The following is a 16,862-nucleotide window of genomic DNA, read 5'->3' as shown; positions in this document are numbered from 1 at the left end:
AAGTTCAAACTCGTCTCACCAACTATTTTATGCCGTGTCCTAGATGCCTACAAACAGTAATGGGTGTGCTAAACACACTCCCTGTAGATATCAAAAGTTACTAAGATTGACAGAGAGGATAAAAATCCAATTCAAACATGATTATGGTGCAAGTAAATGCTATTGTAAGGTGGCTTCCAAACAAACAAGAAAAATGATACCAAGGTGCAACTCCACCGGCAAAAAATCTTATACCGTGTCGAAGGTTTACTTCTCAATAAACTTCTTCAAGTTCTTCAACCAAACAAGGTACTCTCGGCTATCTTTGTTGATCATGTACTCGTGCAAGAAGTTGGTGGTGCTGGGTTTGATCCCCCTGATCTCCAAATACTTGTGGAAAGCTTTTTGAAGGTTCTCATCCAAATCCCTTAAAAAAGAACAAACATCCATCCATGTAAGAAAAAGAACAACAACTAAAAAAAAAAAGGAAACTAGCAATGATTAAGAAGTAATATAATATTTGAAATCATGACATGATATCTTACGAAAAATCAGGTCCTTCGTATGCAATTTGATCTTCAGAAACATCGGGTTCTTTAATAATCAAGCTATCGATCTCAATGTCGTCCGGATAAGCAGTACAACCAAACTCCAAACATTTTCCACTCTCTTTACAAACACTAACAACAAGTGGGATGCTGGATTGGCCACCCTTCTCACTATTGTCATCGTCGTCTTCATCGTCATTGTTTTCATCATCACCAGTAACAAGATCGGGCATGTGAACTTCTACTTTGATGACTTCTCCCTGGTATTCTCTTCTCAGTGATATGGTTCGCTCTCCAGGGTTATCTTGTATTTCGAATGGGAATCCATTTGGAATCTTGTCCACCTATCAAGGATAATGGAAAATGAAGAAACTTGAGAAAAATAAACTTCCAATGTTGTCAAATGTGATTGCAAATGCTATCAAAAACAAAACTCGCATATGCTACCATCACACATCCAAAAATATGTTATCTGACAAATATGCGATAACATATTGTAGTGTGTGATGGCATACTGTCCAACAGTCATAACTTCTTTTTTTTTTGCAGCATATACGATAGCATATTTTTGTGTGCAAGATGACATACTGTCCAACGGTCAGAAAAGAAAATTGGAGCATATGCGAACAGCACATGCTGGTCACGTATGCAATTTAACAACGTTGTAAACTTCTCATTTATATGCTTAAAACCTTCTTGTCTTAAAAGGGTACCTCACATCATTATGTAGTGATTGTGCATAGATAAGCAGTAGGGGTGCACATGGTTCGGATTTTGGTAAAATTGGAACCAAACCAATCCAATTACCCTATAGAACCAAACCAATCCAAACCAACCTTGGTTCGGATTGGATCTCGGTTCTCATACTTATTATTTTCAATAGTAAAATTAAAATAGTTAAAACTTAAAACTAAGCAACATAAATATTAAACAAAGCATCACGCATAACACATAACACGCATAAACATACTTATTATTTCAACATAAACAAAACATCACGCACAACACAAAAATAACAAACCATTAGTCCGATCTTACATCGGTTTACCTATGCACCAAAAATTACTGGAATTTATTTTAAAAAATGAAAATTCCATGGATATTTCAAGTGGCGGAGTGATCGATAGAGAAATTCTTATAATTCAAAGATCCGTAATTAATGAAAAGGGAAAATAAATAAATATTAGAATCATAGTCAAATATGAGTGTGACACAAAACACTCATAAAATGAAATAGAAAGGAAGTTGAAATTCATTATGAGAAAATCGTTCTTTTTTTAAATCTATTGTTAAAGCATATAAAAATTAGTACAAAATATATATATTATAATAGATACTTCGGAATAGTTCAATTCTCGGATTGGTTCGATTCTATTATACCCCTAATCCGGAACCGAACCAAATTAATCGGATTTTTTTCTTTTACAATCCACACCTGAACCAAGCCATGCTCAATCCGAACCAATCCAATCCAAAAGGCTTCGGATTGGTTCGGTTCTCTGATTTACCCAATCCAGTGTGCACCCCTACTAAGGAGTATATTATTGGACAAAGACATGTAAATTGAAGAAATGTAATAAAACAAGAAGATCATAAAAGACTGACATGTGGTATCGGCCAAGACTGATACGAAACATTGAATGTTTCCTCTCATTGGGTTCATAATAGATGACTTTACTTTACTTTTCAAAAAAAAAAAAAAAGATGAATTTACTTTACACCCAATGGGTGTGGTGGGGAGTATTAAAATTCGATCTCATGAATCAAACCAAAGTACCCATTTAGTTAAAATCTAGTGTTATAAATTGTAAAAATATAATTAACGCAATGAAAGATCCCAACTACCCAACATGTTAAAAACCCCAAACAATTAGACACAATTAATTAAACCCAAGTCCAAACTCGGAGCAAATGATACAAATCTTTCAAAAGGTTGCAGAATTTACGATAATTCCGTTTAAATTTCATTCTTCCCCCTCTTTGTTATCTTCACAGATAGAAAATGAGATCTAGGTCAAATTCTTAAAGGGTTCTCTGTCTCATTTTAACCAAAACCCTAGCATTTGTTGTCTGAAAAAGAGGAATAAAAGCATGTAAGAGCTCACCCCATCATGATCGTCAGATTCTTCGGAACACTTGATTTCCGAGTCGATAACGCGTACGAGATTCCCATCCGAACTCGGCTTCTTAGCGAGGGAAGAGAAATGAAGGGTAGGAAGAAAAGTTCTTCGACAAAGCTCTTGAGAGAGATTACAGTTCTTCAAGGGCGTGAAGAGGGTAGAAAGGTTACTTCTCTGAGTTCCAATGGAGCGCATCGCAAGAGGGGTTGCAGAGGAAATCGTTCTGCGAAGGATGTTAGAGAAAGCCATGTTGCGTAGTAATGCTTCCGGGGGCGCTCTCTCTCTCTCTCTTCTCGGGTTTTTTCGGACAAAGAGGGAGAGAGAGAGGGGGGTTTAAGGTTTTTATATAAGTTTTCCCTTTTAGGGTTTTAGCCTAGCCACGCCACCACGACGATACCCGAGAAGCGGCTTAAGGGCATTTACGGTAAGTTCGGGATTATTTACATCGAGAAATGTCATTGCCACAACTTCTTCTTGTAGCCCTCCAAATGAAGAATAGAAAATGACTTAAATGTCCTCAACTCCGAAACTCTGGATTTTTCTATAATAATAAAAAATAAAAAAAAAATCCACCATCTCCAAAGTCCTCATCAACCTCTAGAAATTTTGGTTAAATTTTCTTTAGAAATTTACTTTACCATGATTTAGTGCGTTTTTTTTGTAACACTTCTAAAACCTAAATAGTGATGGTTCACTTTTAAAATTCAAACTTCAGAAATTTTATTTCCGCTTGTTTCGTTTTAAATTTTAAATTTTAAAATTAAAATTCAAAAATTTTGAACTAACGATGAGAGATACTGGATGAAATTTCTGAAATTTAATTTTTAATTTTCAGACTTTAGAAATATTACCAAACATAACCCTAGTGAGCTCTCATTAGATTGCAAATTTGAAACTTCGAATTTTTAAGTCAAATTTCATGTTGGACCCAAGGCTGCCAATGCTGGGTTGGATTTGAGCTTGCTTAGTCACAAACCTGCCCCTAAAGAGATGGGCTCTATTAAGACGACTCTTATGTCCCTATCGGGTCTAACTGGATTAAGTCTAACCCGGTCCTAACAAAGTCAGACCGAATAAAAATAACTAGAATTTAATATTTTTAATGAAAAAAAAAATTTGTACTTTTTTCAAATAATTTGTTGTGTGTCCGTTTGAAGATTATCCAATTGAGTTTTAAATTAATATCTCATTTAACCTATAATGATTATAAGTTATATCTCAACCAATTTCAAATTAGTATTTTACTTTGAAAATATTTATTATGAGTTATCTATAAGATATACCGGTGAGTAGGGTCGCACATATTAAGCCCAAACTCAAGTCCCAACCCAGATATTAAGGCCTTAACTTAGGAAGCGTGCCGACAGGCTCAATTGACACTGCTAGTCGAGACATATTTTTTAATATTACTTTGAATAATGATTTTCACTACGATGGGAGCAAATACAAACTTAATTATTGATCGAGGGATTTTAGCTCTTAAGAGAGAAAATTATGACTCATACTTTTCAATATTAGTTAAAACTTCAAATATAGTATAAAGGGAAATGCCAACGTTCACTACTTCATGTGGATGTTAATATTGTCCAACAATTTGTTTTTAATAATACCCCTTCTCTTTTTGTCTTTTAATAAAAAAGATAAGAATGTATAGATCTTTTACACAATAAATATTTGTTTATATGGTAAATGTTATGAGTATTTAAGTAATTTAAATATATAATAAATTCTTTAGTAATCAATGTTAACAAAATAAATGCATTTATTAATGAAATAATAAATATATTTATAGTGTAAAAAATAAACAAGTCCTTGTATTTTTTTTACTAAAAGATAAAATAAATAGGGGTATTATTGAAAAAAAACTTTAGAAAATACTAACGTCCACATGAGATCTTGGATGTTAGCATTCCCAAATTCTTATATCACAAATTATTCTGACTTATTAGAAGCTCCTACAAACATGTTATTAAAAATCTCTAAATAAGAAGTAAATCACTTTTAAACCCAACTCCTTAGGGGAGGAGAACTAAATTCTTGAAAAGAAAAAAGTTATAAATAAAATAAAAAAAATCAATCAATTCCCACTCAATACCTGCCCCCAATTTTTAAAATTAGAGGACTCCATTCTTCAAAATTTCTTTGTAGGATATATTCTTTGGTAGCAATATCCCTCCCAAACCTCAATTTCTAAAATTAGATTCCCGAGCCATTTTGGTAAGAACAACACTAAAATGACATGAAATAACGTAAGTAGCACTCCCTACGGGTGTCAATGGGTAACCATCTAACAAAAATTGAACCTGAACCAAAATCCCAGTTCCAATTCTCTTTTTATGGGAATCGATTAGAGTCAGGTCTAAAATGGAACTAAATGGATAGGAATTGAAATCGCTAGGTTTTATCCGTGGGTACTAGGAACTGATTTATTTTGTCTTTTTTTTTTTTTTTGTAGTATAGATGATTTAAAAGTTTTTCTTTTATTAATGCATGTTATATTAAGTGCTTCATTTTTTTCATATAAACTATGGATTGAAACTTAAAATGAGCTAATCTCTTCTAAAATTTTATTACTTTAAAGAAGCTAAAAAAATTTATTTTTGAAAAAAAAAAAAAAATCATTAACTTGTATTTTTAGTATTAGAAATTATAACTAAGCTAATAATTTTGTAAATAATATGTTAATTTTTCCAAAGAAAATTCTTTTTAATGTTTGAATCACATTTTTTGTCGAACCGGAATCGATGGGTACCCGTGTTTTTTGGCAGTTCCAATTCCATTTATTTTGGAATCAAAACCGGAACTGAGAAAAATTATAATGGCTATGGTTCTAAATAGGGGTGCAACTTGATTCGATTTGAGGTCAAATTGGAACCAAACTGACATAGGTCAATTGCACTAAATAAGAACTCAAACCGAACCAAATTCCATTGGAACCAAACTGAACTACAGTCGGTTTGGTTCGGTTCGATTATACGGATTGCCAATATTCTATAAATTATAAGTAATATTTTTTAATGAAAAAATAAACATAATATTCTATACAATAATCACTAATCTATCCATAAAAAAAGTCATTAATTTATCCATAAAAATCACTAATATATGTCCTAACTCCTAAAATAATTCATAATAAATATTATATACATATATATTTATTTATTACATAGGAGTTTGGTTCAGCTCTATACAAGTTCTATACAAGTTTGATCCAAGAACCGAACCAAATTGATCGGTTCTCCATTTTCGTAATCCGGAACATAACCAAAACTTGTTCCAAACCGAACCAAACCACCCCAAAGCGATCGGTTTGGTTTGGTTCTCGATTTGAACCAGACCAAATTGCACCCCTTGTGCCTTAGGAATCGAATAGGAACTGACCCATCCCTAGCACTGGGAGTGTACTTGTGTTTCTAGAAAACCATTGATGCTTTTTCTCGTGATACATAACACAAGGAAAATTGTTGGTTCTATGCGAACAAAGTGCTACTTCAAGCATCATTTTGAGTCATGTAACAAGGCTAACTTGGTAAACCAACTAGCCGCGTACCAACCTACCAAACGGACTCAACAAATGGAGAAGAGCTGTGCTAAACTGACTTCCTGCAGTGCGGCCTTCCATGCTGCACTGATACGAGTGAAAAGCATCTATGGTTCTGTTCACACGACCACGTCAGTGCAGTGTTGATGATACGTCCCAATCAGTACAAGCACAACAAACCCACAGAATGTATTCTCTTTGGGTGAGAAGAAGGCTAGCAATTGGGCTTAGGCCTCAGGGCCCAAGAGGATCTCCTGGGCTTATCAGTTGAAGGCAACCCTTAAAATGAAGGTAAATGTGAAAATTCAACACTAACTCATCAAATCATCTTATTTTCAAATAGAGATGTCAGAAATATCTATTTGCCATACAAAGGAATTGTTACTTGGTGAAACACTTTTCAATCGAGTACATTGTGCTTGAATAAGCTAAACGACTGATAGTTCTAAAAGCAAGGAAAACAACAAATTAGATGTTTGTTCAGATTTCACCATCCCAAAGTTCTTCAAGGGTTCTGTAAGCGCCGCAGGTCTCATGGGCAAATGAAGTGCCCCTAAGTAGCCTTGCCTGCATGATTAACAACCATAACTTCAGTATATCCCAGATAAAATTTCATTAAGTCTAGCTTCCCTATCACAGCCTATGTGCCAACAATACAAAACATACATGCAACCATATTATCTTGAACGACATCATTGTTCAGACTTCATGCATGATGATGCACTAACAGATCTGACTCCCTAATTAAAATGAGACTATGCCTTTTCGCAGTTAAACAAATATGTTCAATGAAGATAATTTATATGCATTTCTAGCAAGGAAGTAAAACAGCAGAAAGTACTTGCCTGTTCGATTTCAAAGAACTTCACAAACAATTCATCAGGAATGGACCAGCCAAAGACGTCAAAATTTTCCTTGATTCTCACTTCATTCGTGCTCTTAGGCAGTACACTATGACCCATTTGGATTCCCCATCGGAGAGCAACCTGTGCAGTTGACTTGCCCAATTTCTCTGCAATCATATTAAGAACTGGATGCTTAAGGACATCGCTCTTGAGCCATGTTGTTCCTGGGGAACCCAACGGTGAATACCCCTGTAAAAGACCATTGAAAGAAATTTTCACAAATAAGGATAAAATAACAAACAAACTTAAGAACTCAAAAGTCTTGTTAAAGCTTGTATACTCACAGATAGGTGCACTCCTTTCGATTTACAGAATGCACGTAGCTGTGTCTGGTGCCATGCAGGGTGGCATTCAACCTGATTGATGGCAGGAGGCACACGTGCTACTTCTAACAAATCCCCCAACTTCTTTGATGAAAAATTGCTCACACCAATAGCACGAACCTTGCCAGAATCGTACAGTTCCTCCATTGCTCTCCATGTACTCGGTGTATCAGGTAGGGTGAAGTTTTTAGGATTAAAGCCAACAGAACCCTTTTTCATGGAAACTGGCCAATGGATCTACAAGAATTTCAGCAACCCAGTTGGTTAAAATGAAAGTAAAGTCTGTGTATAAGTCGGATGAACGTCCGAATCTGTGGCTGGAAACTTCATGAGTCAACTCAAATTGGCAAAGTTGAATCACATCCAAAACTATTAAATCAAAAAGTTAGGTAACTATACTTAAAGATGAAATGCCTCACCCAAGTTTTTGGACAACTGATTTACCATAATCAACTGATGCTCACAAATCATGACAGTTTTTTATAGAGGGATACAAGTGTCAGAGATTTATAAAAATCTTAACCAAAAATCTGGGTAAGAGATCCCTGTTTCATTGTTATTCTATACAGTTTGATCTTTATATCTATGTTTTGTTTGAATTTTAAATCTCTTATTGGATACAAAAATCAAAGCCTCAAAAGGCTTAGTTGAACATTTATTGTATTTGATAGTTTGTGTTAAATCTATAGTCCCACATGGAACAAGTGAAGTCCATGTTGTTTATTAAGGATTACTCTTCTTTCAAGTGGATAAGTTGTACACTCCTATGACCATCGTAACACCAAGCCGCATCGTGTTGTTTCAAGCCATATAGGGCCACATGTGGGCTTTGGTCTATGATGGGTAATTTTTAGTCAAAATGTATTTATCTTTTCCTTAAATTCCCTTTTATGTCCTTTGTTGGTTACCCCACTACTTATAATCTATCTGTTTGTTCTCAATCAAACATGCAATCGCTTAAGACCTATTAGACAATTGAATCCTGCTAAAAGGATGTCTGTATGACTGTGTGCCTCAGTCCAATACTTCTGATCGATAAGTTTATTTCTTTATTATTGGAATATCTTTAAAGAAATCAAAATAACTTTTGTACGTATCGTTTAAACTTATGTTGGGATTTTTTGGAGTATATGATGGTTAGAACGGGGTTTGGGGCCAAGTGGATTGGTTGGGTGATGAAATGCATCACAACAGTATCCTTTTCAATATTGGTCAATGGTGGTCCGGCTGATTTTTCTAAAGGTTCGAGGGGTTTGAGACAAGCTACCCTTTGTCTCTGTTTTTGTTTGTTATTGTGTCATACGTATTAGGTTGTTTTGAGGCAATTTTGGGTTTACATATAAATTTGCAAAAAAGTAAATTGTTTGAGGTAGGTCATGTGTCGGATCTCAATGTCCTTGCAGCAACAATAGGTTGTACTAGAGATGTTCTTCCTTCTTCCTATTTGGTTCTTCCTTTAGGGTCTCCATATTGTAGTAAGAACATTTAGGAGGGGATTCTTGAGAGGATGGAAAAGAAGTTAAACACGTGGAAAGCAAGATACCTTTTAAGTAGAAAAGTTTCTCTGATTAAAAGTACTCTCACTAGCATTCTGATTTACTTTCTTTCCTTACTCTCATTGCCAAATTTGGTGGAGGTCATATTGGAAAAGCTTGTAAAAATTTCTAGTGGAATGATAAGGAAGGGGGAATAAAGTATCACCTGGTGAATTGGAAATTGATTTGCACTCCGAAAAATAATGGAGGTGTGCGGATCAGAGATTTAAGGCTAACAAATAAAGCTCTTGTGGGAAAGTGGATTTGGCGCTTTGGGCAAGAAAGGAGAAGTTTGTGGAGGAGAGTTGTTCAGGCCAAATACGGGGAAAATATTGGTTGGTATAGTGGAGAGGCGAATGGGTCTTATGGGTGAAGTTTGTGGAAAGGAATTCTTAAGGTGACACCACAATTCAAAAGGGGAGTGGATTTTAGAGTGGGGATAGGAAATAAGATTCATTTTTGGGATGACAATTGGTGCGGTAATTCTGTTTTGTCATCTCAATATCCATCTCTGTTTGCCTGTTCTTGGAAAAAGAATTGCATGGTGCAAAGTTGTCTAATTCGCAATGGAAGTTCTTACTCTTGGGATTTGGGCTAAAGGAGAAATACGAATGACTGAGAAATAACCAAAAGTGGCATCTCTCCTAGATCTCCCAAATTCTTATCAGATTAGGGAGAATGATCAAGATATAAGAGAATGGTCCAACAGTACAGATAAGAGGTTCTTTGTTCGTTCTTTTTATAAATCATTGCTCCCTTCTTCTGATGAATCGTTGGCAAAGTCTATTATTTTGTTTGCCTTAGTTCCTTCTACGGTTTCTTTTTCCATGTACTTAGCTTCCTTGGTGAGAATTCTGACTTCAGATAATTTAATCTTGAGAGGTTGGTTTGTCCAAACTCTTGCTGTCTTTGCAAAAGAGCGGGGGAATCGATCAATCATATCCTAATCCATTGCTTTTATTCTTGTGATGTTTGGCTGCGTTTTCTATCCTTATTTCTTGTTGATTGGGTCTTTCCTCAAGCGTATTTTCACTTTTGGAAGGGTGGACTTCTAATATGTTCTCTGGTAGAAAAAGACATCTTTGGATTATCCTTCCTTCAGCCATTGCTTGGGGTCTTTAGAAAAAAAAAGTGTTCCAGAGTCAGGAGAGTACTTCCTATGATGTGTTTTTGGACATTGTGGACTTTTTGTTCTACTGGTTGAAAATTAATAGACTTTGATGAGGTTTTGTTCGAGGATTTTTTTTTAAATGGGATGCACTCTGCGAAGTGTAGTTTTAGGTGTTTTTTCTCTGTTTTTATTTTTTTTCCTTTGCTCTGTATTGGGGGCCACCTCGGCAGCCTTCTCTCTCTTTTTTTAATTGATAAATATTTAATTATATGAATTTATAACTTACAAAAATTCAATAAAATTCACGGAGGAATATAAAATAAATAAATAAAGCATTTTCACTTTCACAGTCCAAAGTTCAATAACTCAATCTAAATTTGTTCAAACTGATATCCATAGCTTCATACTTGATCCAGCTTTCTAAATGTTAACCCCTTGAACAAAAAAATAATGTTTTATACGTAACCACCATTCTAACTAAAAACCATAACACAACTCTAAGACCGGAAAAAGAAGGCAAGTAAGTTTGACATAGAGAGAAAAATAGAAATACAAAAGAAACAAAACACTAATGGAAGAAAAATAAGCCAGAGATTAATTGAATTGCAAATTGACTATGGTTTGTAGAGATTAGGGTCAAATAGATGATGTAATACAAATAGTTGAGAAACTCAATGTAAACTTGAAGTTATAACAGAGACAACCTCAATGTACACCACATGCCCGTAAGGCGTACACCTTAGGTGTTGTTTGTTAAACTGAAAAAAATAAGTGTTGAATAGCATTAAGCGCTGAAACTTATAAGCGCTTAATTTAAATGCTGAAAAAGTTGTTTGTTTAGATGCTAAATCATGTTTGTTACACATTGCTGAAACTGATAAATTGTCTTTGTTACCCTTACAATCATATTATACATTGTTTGCATGTTTCAAATGCTTATTTATTATCACACACAATAAAATATATTATTTCTTATAAAATTAAAATACAATTTATTTTTAAATAATAAATAATACTCAAATCTTCAATTTATAAATAATAATTTCTATTTATAAAAGCCCACAAATTTCAAATTAAAAATAATAATGTCATACAAGTCACCAAAATTGAAATCAACTTTAAAAAGAACTTAATTTTGGATGAATAATTTTCGATGGAAATGAAGGATGTGTAATTAAAAAGCACCCTATGAATTAATAAGGGCAACCCACATTATAGCCATTTTTTGTTTTGTTTTATATGGATTAAAGTTTTTGAAATGAGCAAATTTTTAGTGAGGATGGTTTATATGGTCTAGAGATCATCATCACCGAAAATCAGCTTATTTTGAAACTTCTAACTTGTTAAAAATAGTTTTCAAAAAAAAGAAAGGACAATTTACGGTTCTTGAACTTGTTTTGATAGGGTTAAAAGTTTCAAGATGTGCTGATTTTTTGTGAGGATGATCTCCTCATTGTAGAGATCATCCTCACCAAAAATCAACTCAGTCCAAAACTTTTAACTCATATAAGACAAAATAATTTAGCTATGGTGTGGGTTTATTAATTTGTGGGGTGTTTATATACTTATCCATGGGATATAAGAGGTAATATTCTTTGAAGAATAAGGGCATACTTGTCCATGCTAAAAAAAAAAGGGCATACTTTTCCGTGTTGAAAAAAGCGAAGTGCTTACCGCTTCAACACTTTTTTTCAGCATCAAAATAGTGCTGAATTTTTTTCACTTATTTTCAGCAATAAGCACGAGTAAACAAACGCGCTATTTTGACAAAAGTGCTGAATTTAATTTTTTTCAGCAATAAGCACTGAAAAATAGCGCAAACAAACACCGCCTTAGTCAAAAGGTGCAAAATATATGTGCTCCCCATTAGGCATAAGCTTTTTCAACTCATCTTTGAGTAAGTTGTAAGCCTTTGGGAGAAAAACCCTTTCCATAAAAGCCTAAAAGGGTTTTATGAGATCCTCGCACTGAAGCGAGCCTCATGAAATAAGCCTCCAATGCCTTTGAAAGTGTTGCCCCGAAGCACCTATAATGTAAAAGAGAAGAAAATAGATCTAGCAATCACATAGACAGCTTGATCATCAAATGATTGGGGAACTTTTACCATTGAAAGATACTCCAAATTGCTAAATATTGACAAGAATCTATAGCTATATAACTCGCAGCACTTTAACTAAATTACTAATGCAAAATAAGTCCTTAGAATATTAAATTTGACAAATAAACGAAGGGAAAATACCAATCTTCGTATGCTGGATTGGATGCTGATAACAAAATTTCCACATGATTTATCTTAAATTAGAGTCTAGGCACAACTATATTCTAAAGCAAGTCAAAGGAAAAACATAACGAACACTAACTATAAAATTGACACATCTCAATTAACAAAAGATTAATTGATATATAGAGTATAAGCAGAAATACATACAAGGTATAGATCAATGTAGTCAAGCTGCAAGTCCTGCAAAGTTCTATTTAATGCCTTGGGTACATCTTCGGGTGCATGATCAGTACACCTGCAAAGACATTTTCAAGTTTCATTAATATAAAACAGTAAAAATTTCAAGTAACCAAGTGTATATCATAGCAATTTCGTCTACTATGAAGTTGTGATAATAATCAAAATAATATGCAAAAACCAACCAAAGTTTGGAGGTAATCCACAGATCCTCCCGCTTCACTATACCATCTTCAAACACCTTCTTCAAAGCCAAACCAATCTACAACAACCAAAAACCAGATCACAATAAAACATTTATTTTGGATACTGTTTACCAGTCAGTGATAAAATAGACAGTACAACAAAAAGAAGGAAAACTAAACCATTTCACTAATTTTTTCCATCATGGAAAAGGGAAATTTAGTTCAACTTAAAAATTATACAAGGTTCACGCACAGTAAAAGGATGATTCATTTACTGCTAGCCTAAGGACATAATCATCCTATTATGCATGTCTCTGGATAGTTCTAATATCTTAGGGAATTAATGTAACTAACCGACTTTTCTTTGAGCAGTGCTCAAATTAATTTTAGTGTTTAACGCAATCAATAATTTTTAAATGAAATCTCCGTAGGTAACAAAAGCGCCACTAGAAACAGGAGGACCAGAAATTGGATCAAAATTCAACATCTGTAAGGCAGCCAAATTTCCTGGAGTAAGAATGTGTGACATCCAGAAATTTAAGCATTTACATCATCCAATTTGGTTAAGATCTGTACAAACATTGACCTCCATGAAAAATGTTCAATTATGATCAACCACTATAAACTTCAACACTAACACCGTTGAAAAATGTTATATAGGGCTTGTTTGGAGGGAACTTTTGACCTTATCTAAATATAATCAAATCAAAAGGGGCAAGAGAGCAGACAGGAGCCAGGAAGGGGCTTAAAAACATCACCCACCCGAACAACAATAGACTGATCACGGTTTTGATTAGTTCTTGCAACACTGATCCATTTAGACTATAAGGACATTGAAATAGATCCATCCTAGGCAATGGAATTTTTAACTAGAAAGTTGGTTCTTGAATGATATGTTTTATGTATTAATAATCAGTCAGTCATCACCCTATTGGAAAAATCAAGAACCATGTCAAATTGAGTTTAGGATTTATGATTTGTGATCCAAGTAATAGTTTTACAACTAGCTCAATGTTGCCCAAGCGTGGGTATTTTCTATCTCAACGAATGCATGACTTCATTGTTAAACCCAAGCCATAAATGATAAAGCTATTTCTTCATGTACATCAAAATGTCAGGAACAATGCAATTGAAAGGTCATTCAAATACTCAAATCTTAGCTCTTGGGGACATTTCTATGTCCACCATTTTGTACTTAAATAACTAAAACAAGGTTGGCACTTCTTCGTGTGTTCGAAACCCCACGAAACAATGAATTCCTTGGGGACACCCTCCATGGTCCGGTTGACCCTCAACTCAACCAGTAGCATGCAAGACTTTCCGAAGGGGCAGTGCATGTGACCGTGGGATTAGTCTCACCCAAAGGGTGGGGATGCTCACGATAAATTAAAAAAAAAACCAAGGTTGGTTGAACGAACCATGTCCTCCATTCAATTCTATCATTGAACTAAGTTACCTACACAAATGTGAAAAAATTCGAAAACCATAACCTACCAAGCTATTAATATAAGAGAAATTCACTGAGATTTTGATAAAGATAAAAAAGAAATATTATACCTCCTTCTCATTAGCATAAACTTGAGCACAATCTATATGTCGGTAGCCAACCTGCTTGGAGAGTGAAATATAGAAAATTAATGTTTGCCATCTAAGACCAGTTATGAATGCTAATTTACATGTGAAAGAGCTTCAAAACAAAAATTACTCAAAATACATAGCTATATAAAAGCTATAAGTTTGTATTGTAAAGATGACAGAAAAAGTCGATCTCTACCATGGTTTTAAATCTCATCCAATACATCTAGGTATGATCCACCAACAAGGAGGATAGACAAGTCAAGCGTTTCGGACAAGATTTAAAACCACAGGAAAATTTTCTCATTGTTGAATGAGAGGACTCAAATGTATCGGAAAACTCGTCCAAGACAAGTTGGTCTCGTTCATGGACGAAACAAGTTGGTCTCGTTCATGGACGAGACAAGATGAGACGTCAAAATGAGTTTTAAAACCATGATCTCTACACTGTTTAGCACAAATAACTATTACACAGAATCCAAAAGAATAGTTTCTTTGGAGAGAAAAAATGCTCTTAATTCATTTCGTTTTTGCGCAAAACAAGGTAATTCAAACAGGGCTTCATTTCATTATCGGCTTTACTGTCATTTATAAATCGGATTTCGATCTAAAACCCTAAAATGTAGAATGAAGAAACGGTGCAGCAGAAACGATCCATCCCAAATCTATAATGCTCGAAACAGAGAACTAAGATCTAACAGAACAAAATTCAAAAATTTATAAGTCGAAGTAATAAAGAAAATGAGCCTAACAAAGAGCATTTGAATCTGTTTGATTTCGAATAAAGAAGAAGAAAAAAAAAAAAACCTTGATCGCAGCAACGACAGCCTCTCCAACAAGTCCCACTTCAGACTGCCAAGTCCCTAAACCGATCGAAGGGATTTTAGCTCCTGTGTTCAGCTCGAAGTATCCGATTTCTTCCGCCATGTTCAAGTGTAGAAGAATTCGAACGCCAAAACTATGGAGATGGAGAGACAGTAGCGTCTGGAAAGGTAAGAGCGTCTCTCTCTCTCTCTCTCACACACACACACACACGAATGCGCAGTTATACAGACGTGGAACTAAGAATTTATAGATTTATGGTCGAGTTTCGATGACACGTGGCCATTAAAAGTGCCAAATCCATGGGTCGGAAGCCGACATTGTAATAAATCCAAGTATGCACTGAGGAAAATTGATGGTCTCTGCACAAACAGTGCTGTACAAAGTGTCTTAGGATGTCAGTGTAGTACTACTTTTTTTTTTTAATATAAAACTTACCATTATTATTATAAAATGGGGATTTAACTTTCCTTTTGTCGTTAGTATAAGATAAGCACATCCAATCGTACCACGTCACGGCTGACGCAAAGTGGAAAGTCAACGAGAGGGAGGAAAAGAGAGTGATTTTTTGTTAAAAAAAAAAAAAAAATTGTCTGGAATGAGCTAAATTTTGGTGAAGAAATCATCCTCGCTATTCTCACTATTGTTTTGATGGGATTAGAAATTTTAGAATGGATTAATTTTTGGTAAGAATGATCTTTACGGTGAGGAGATTGTGGATAATCATTATAATAATAATTCATGATCATGACACATGATAGTGACACAAATCCCAAGAATATTAAAAGATTCGCATGGATCTGAGTTCGAGAGATGACCTTACGAGTTCTAGAGATGTTAAAGGAACACATGGATCTGAGTCTAAGAGATATGAACGGAGTCAACATGGCAAAAATCTAGGTATTTACCTAGATTTAAGGAGGACGATACTAAAATATAGTTCTATGAATCTAAACTGAAAAAAAGAAGAAAAACATTCTAACTGATACACTGGATTTGAAGAGAGAGAATATCAAAGGAAATCATGCTCAGATCATGAAGGGATCTCTCTAAATAAAAGGGGAGCAACACACAACAGATATGTTCTGATTCTGGAAAAAGGGGAAACTTTGCTTATTTTGATATTTATTTTCTGACTAGATCATCGAAGAGATTATGGTGCAGGCACCCTCGTCACTCAAGACGAACAGAATCAAGATCAGAGAGTGCAAATCTTGAGATAGCACAAGAAATTGCATCTACAGAGATCATTGGGGTGTTTTTTTTAATAAAGATGATCTCCTCACCATAGATATCATTTCATTATGAAACTTTTAATCATATAAGATGCAACAATTTGATTATGGTGCTGGGTTGCTTTTAACACCACCCTTAACGAAACCATTTTGAATTAAAACTAAGCTCTTCCAATACATGTGCATATACATCAATCATTAAATTTAATGCCTCCAATAACAATAACACCATCTAAAACCTAAATAATGGAACACATTTTTTGAAACTTCCAATTTTATATAAAACTTTAGTTTAAAGTTTGGGAGCATATTTTTTCGAAGATTAAATGGTAGAGCCCACCATTGCACACATGATTCCAAGGGCATTATTCTCGTTAGTAGGACGCCCATTAGTGAAAATTTGAAATGTTCATCAAAATATAACAGAATATTATAAGTTTTGATGAATCTAACGACATCAACCTAACACCATTGATTGATGACAATCTGATTAGATGAAATTACAACAATGCTCATTATCCATGA

The 16,862-nt window shown here is 34.5% G+C and overlaps 2 protein-coding genes across 3 annotated transcripts; both read right to left on the bottom strand.

Moving 5' to 3' along the window:
- Window positions 1–84: 84 nt before the first annotated feature.
- LOC147386035 (uncharacterized protein At2g39795, mitochondrial-like) lies at window positions 85–2,983 on the bottom strand. Its single transcript, XM_086424236.1, has 3 exons — window positions 2,633–2,983; window positions 525–871; window positions 85–406 (listed from the first exon to the last, which is right to left on the bottom strand). Exons 1-3 carry the CDS (start codon window positions 2,894–2,896, stop codon window positions 247–249), a joined length of 771 nt encoding a protein of 256 aa, XP_086280362.1. The 5' UTR covers window positions 2,897–2,983; the 3' UTR covers window positions 85–246.
- Window positions 2,984–6,504: 3,521 nt separating this feature from the next.
- LOC147386034 (NADPH-dependent aldo-keto reductase, chloroplastic-like) lies at window positions 6,505–15,330 on the bottom strand. 2 transcript variants are annotated; one of them, XM_086424424.1, is made up of 7 exons: window positions 15,088–15,329; window positions 14,263–14,313; window positions 12,706–12,782; window positions 12,491–12,578; window positions 7,378–7,653; window positions 7,034–7,282; window positions 6,505–6,755 (listed from the first exon to the last, which is right to left on the bottom strand). In XM_086424424.1, the coding sequence occupies exons 1-7, from the start codon at window positions 15,205–15,207 to the stop codon at window positions 6,669–6,671; spliced, it is 948 nt and encodes a 315-aa protein (XP_086280550.1). In that variant the 5' UTR covers window positions 15,208–15,329; the 3' UTR covers window positions 6,505–6,668. The 2 variants fall into 2 exon arrangements, with proteins under 2 accessions (XP_086280550.1, XP_086280551.1); XM_086424425.1 differs by lacking the exon at window positions 14,263–14,313 and having other exon boundaries at window positions 15,088–15,330.
- Between the last annotated feature and the right edge of the window lie 1,532 nt (window positions 15,331–16,862).

This window comes from Akebia trifoliata, chromosome 14 (assembly GCF_017979445.1).
Source record: "Akebia trifoliata isolate Shusen 1 chromosome 14, ASM1797944v1, whole genome shotgun sequence".
Classification (NCBI taxonomy): Eukaryota; Viridiplantae; Streptophyta; class Magnoliopsida; order Ranunculales; family Lardizabalaceae; genus Akebia; species Akebia trifoliata.
The sequence above is the reverse complement of the archived record's forward strand: the minus strand, read 5'-3'. Positions and strand labels throughout refer to the sequence as shown.

Coding starts and splice junctions, on each gene's coding strand:
- LOC147386034 (XM_086424424.1), bottom strand. CDS start 15,207: ATGGCGGAAGAAATCGGATACTTCGAGCTGAACACAGGAGCTAAAATC. Junction 12,579..12,705: donor TGGATTACCTCCAAACTTTG/GTTGGTTTTTGC, acceptor ATGTCTTTGCAG/GTGTACTGATCATGCACCCG. Junction 7,283..7,377: donor CGAAAGGAGTGCACCTATCT/GTGAGTATACAA, acceptor GGTCTTTTACAG/GGGTATTCACCGTTGGGTTC.
- LOC147386035 (XM_086424236.1), bottom strand. CDS start 2,896: ATGGCTTTCTCTAACATCCTTCGCAGAACGATTTCCTCTGCAACCCCT. Junction 872..2,632: donor AATCTGACGATCATGATGGG/GTGAGCTCTTAC, acceptor TATCCTTGATAG/GTGGACAAGATTCCAAATGG. Junction 407..524: donor TACGAAGGACCTGATTTTTC/GTAAGATATCAT, acceptor TTCTTTTTTAAG/GGATTTGGATGAGAACCTTC.